The sequence below is a fragment of the Phoca vitulina genome, unplaced genomic scaffold, assembly GCF_004348235.1.
Source record: "Phoca vitulina isolate PV1807 unplaced genomic scaffold, GSC_HSeal_1.0 scaffold83, whole genome shotgun sequence".
NCBI classification, from domain to species: Eukaryota; Metazoa; Chordata; class Mammalia; order Carnivora; family Phocidae; genus Phoca; species Phoca vitulina.
In genome coordinates, this window is record NW_022589786.1 from 1,636,140 (window position 1) to 1,639,663 (window position 3,524).

General features: G+C 38.3%; 1 protein-coding gene across 1 annotated transcript in view; it reads left to right on the forward strand.

Moving 5' to 3' along the window:
- Positions 1-339: 339 nt before the first annotated feature.
- GZMK (granzyme K) overlaps positions 340-3,524 on the forward strand; it is a 9,824-nt gene continuing 6,639 nt past the window's right edge. Inside the window, exons 1-2 of the mRNA XM_032395326.1 lie at positions 340-457; positions 811-958. Coding sequence (XP_032251217.1) covers positions 394-457; positions 811-958 — 212 coding nt within the window. The 5' untranslated portion in view covers positions 340-393. The remainder of the gene's footprint in view (positions 458-810; positions 959-3,524) is intronic.

A 3,524-nucleotide genomic window follows, 5' to 3' on the forward strand; every position in this document is an offset into this window, starting at 1 on the left:
GGAAAAATAAAATGTATTGCTATAGAGCAATGAACATCTTTGGATCCTGTCTGCAACTTCATTAAGTTCTTATGGCTTGGATATTTTTTATTCTTTCCCCATTTATAACATGAGTACTCATACAGATATTGAAGAGGGTTCACTCCTGAAATGAGTTCTTTATTGCATATACATCAAAAAGTGCTAAAACCATAGATCTGATCTCCTCAAACTGATAAACACTTCCAAACGTAGGTGTGAAAAACCAAGATTCGAGTTCCATCACTGCTGTCTGAAACACTTGTGGTGAGAAAGATAAAACTTTCAAGGTCAAAGCTCAGTCTTCAGAATCTTCTTCCTTCACCAATGCCATCAGAATATTTCATCTAGGCTTCTTCAATCAAAGCCATTAAAATGGTGAAGTTTTCTTCTTTTCCTCTATTTTTCCTAACAGCTGGGGCTTATATGACTCCAGAATGTAAGTATCTCCTAGACCCACCACATTTATGCATCAAATGAATTTCTAGGGATTGTGTTGTTATTTAGAAATGAAAATTTTTCCCAACCATGTCTATCCCTTGAAACTGTATTATCAATTATTAAATTTATTATACTATTTTATATTATTATTTAATTATATATAATATATAATATATAATATTATATATTATTAAGTGTACATGTGTTTATCGGTAAAATTATTATAGCCATTAGGAGATTGTAGGGTGGTTTTTTTTATCTTGGAAATGATATAATGACTATTGGAAGAATAATTACATGAAATAATCTGCTTGGATCTTTCATATTAAATCTTTGGGTTTTCTTCTGTAGGTTTCGGCATGGAGATTATTGGAGGGCGAGAAGTGTCGCCACATTCCCGGCCATTCATGGCCTCCATCCAGTACCGCGGCCACCACCTCTGTGGAGGCGTGCTGATCCACCCACAGTGGGTGCTGTCCGCGGCCCACTGCCGCACCCGGTGAGTACCTGCTCTGACCTTGTGCGTTCTACCTCCACCGGCTAGAAAAGAAGCTCGCCTCTCCCAGAGAGAAGTTTGTTTTTTAACATTCTAAGTTTAATGAGCACTGTAATGTTTGAAGAACACAGATGTAATATCAAGGGGTATAAATAACAGTTCAATCATATATATGTATATTCTTTTAATTGAAATAGAGTTGACGTATAATATTAGTTTCAGGGGTACAACAGTGATTCAACAATTATGTACATTATGATAGGTTCACCACGATTAAAGTATTATATTATTGACTATATTCCCTGTTCTGTAGTTTCATCCCTGTGACTTACTTATTTTAAAACTGTGAAGTTTGTACCTCTTACTCATTCGTCCATTTTGCCTATCCCTCCACCCCTCCCCTCTGGCAACTACCAGTTTGTTCTCCGTATTTGTGAGTCTGTTTCTCTTTTTTGTTGTTACTGTTTGTTTGTTTCTTTGTTATTTTTTGGATTCCACATGTAAGTGAAATCATATGGTATTTGTCTTTCTCTGGCTTATTTCTCCTAGCATACTATCCTCTAAGTCCGTCCATGCTGTAGTAAATGGCAAGACTTTCATCTACCCTTAGCTTCTGTGATCACTGACCAACTGGTGGAGTTGACTTACCCTCTTGCCCATCCAAGTTTTCCGCCCTGAGTTTTCCTTTTCAGGGAGAACTGGGCCACCTTTCCCAGGCAGGCCATGGGACAGATCCAAGTCCTCCGTGGAAGGCCAGGGAAGGCAACATCCATGGTAATTGGGGCAGCGGCCTTCCTGACCTTGTTAGACAGCCTGTGTTCGTATCTCCGCTTTCCCATTTTACAAAAGGGGAATAATAATAGTAGTACCTGTTTCATGGGGTTTGGAGGATTCAATAGTACCTATTTAAGTATTTTAGTATGCTTAGCACGTATAGTAAGCAGAAATAAGTTGCAGCCATTATTGTTATATGTACGAGAAGCCTGCTTTGTTAATGGATTTTTAGACCCCTTATGTTAACTTCTCTGCCCTGCCTCCCACCCCAGAGGCCTGAGGCCCACAGTTTGGGAATCAGCCATAAGGGGCAACAAACTTCCCAGCAGAAAAAGAGAAAAAAAAAGTTATAGATGATTTCTACAAGGAAAAAAGAGCTATTTTTCTGGGATACTTAGAACAAAAGCTTTTCTCAAAGTACATTTCAGTCTGTGATTCTCTTACTTCAGCTAAAAAGTCCCAAGCTCTTCTTGGGATGCTGCAACCTTTGCAAAAGGAAAAGCCATAGAAAACCAATTTGGTGTTTGTTGCTTTGTTTACTTGTTGGTTTGGGGGGATTTGGTTTTTGTTTGGTTTTTGTTGTTTTTGTCTCTATGTTTCTTTCTTCTGTCTCTTGCCTGAATAAGCCAAGGAGAGATGGGGCTTTCTTTCCTTACAAACATTATAGCACTTCACTTAAGAATCTCTTGGCCATAATGGTTTGCTAACCAGACTATGGAACAACTGAACTGACTTGCTTCTCCATGTCGATTGCCCACATTTTAATAAGACTAGACACAAATTTAGAAATTTTGAAGCCTGCGGAAAGTGAGAACTTCTGTTTTATTTCTAAATAGCAAGCTACTAATCTTCAGTTTAATATGACTACGTCATTCATATGGGGTTTCTGCTGTCATAGAAACCACCCTTGCGTCCCTATCACTTCTATCCCGTTCAGAACACTTGTCTCCTAAGGACCAGCGAGGCAGAGGGTGACTATCAAGAAATGTTCATTCAATTCAGAATATGCACATCTTCAAATATCCTTATGGCACACACTCAAGTGGATTCTAACCTCCCCAGACATAGACCTTGACTTATAAATGCTCAAGAAAGTCTGGGTAGAAAGAAGGAAATAAATTGGAAGACTTTCTTTTTTTTTTTTCAAGCCAAAAACACAGTGTGTGAAGTCCTTCACAAGCCATAAAGTGCTTTCCAAAAGTAAATAATACTATTAATTTGAATTTAAAATTTTGTCAAGTGACCTTGACTTGATAGGAGTGGGTCCTCAAACTGACAAATTGGGGAAAAGAGATCTTGGAATTAAAAAAAGAAAAAAGAAAAAAAGAAAAGAAAAATCAGCTCTTGCTAAATACCATTTTAAATGGCCAGAGTTTAAAGAACTCCAGAATATATGGATCAAATTTCCTCTCCAGGACACTTGGGTGTAAAAATGTAGGTGGATTGGTGCTTAGAAAAATATTAAGCTTTATGAAATCCAAAATATTTATGAAATAGTTTAATGGTGGCTTCCCACAAATGTACTCCCAAGTATCCTGGGGGAATACTTACTAACTTGAGCCTCTGCTCTCAGCAAAATGGTGAAGGAGGCCAGATCTGGGGTGCCCCCTTCTCACTCCCCATCCACGCAGCTCCTTACTGCGCCTTTTGGCCCCTCTTAGTTGCCTTGCCAACTAGAAAAGGAAACCAGTAAAAAAGCTTCTTGTCTAATCTTATTTACAGCATTTCAATTTATCAGAAGCAAAACTCTCACCAACTCTTTTCCATTGTTTTTCTGAATCTCACCCCTCACTGA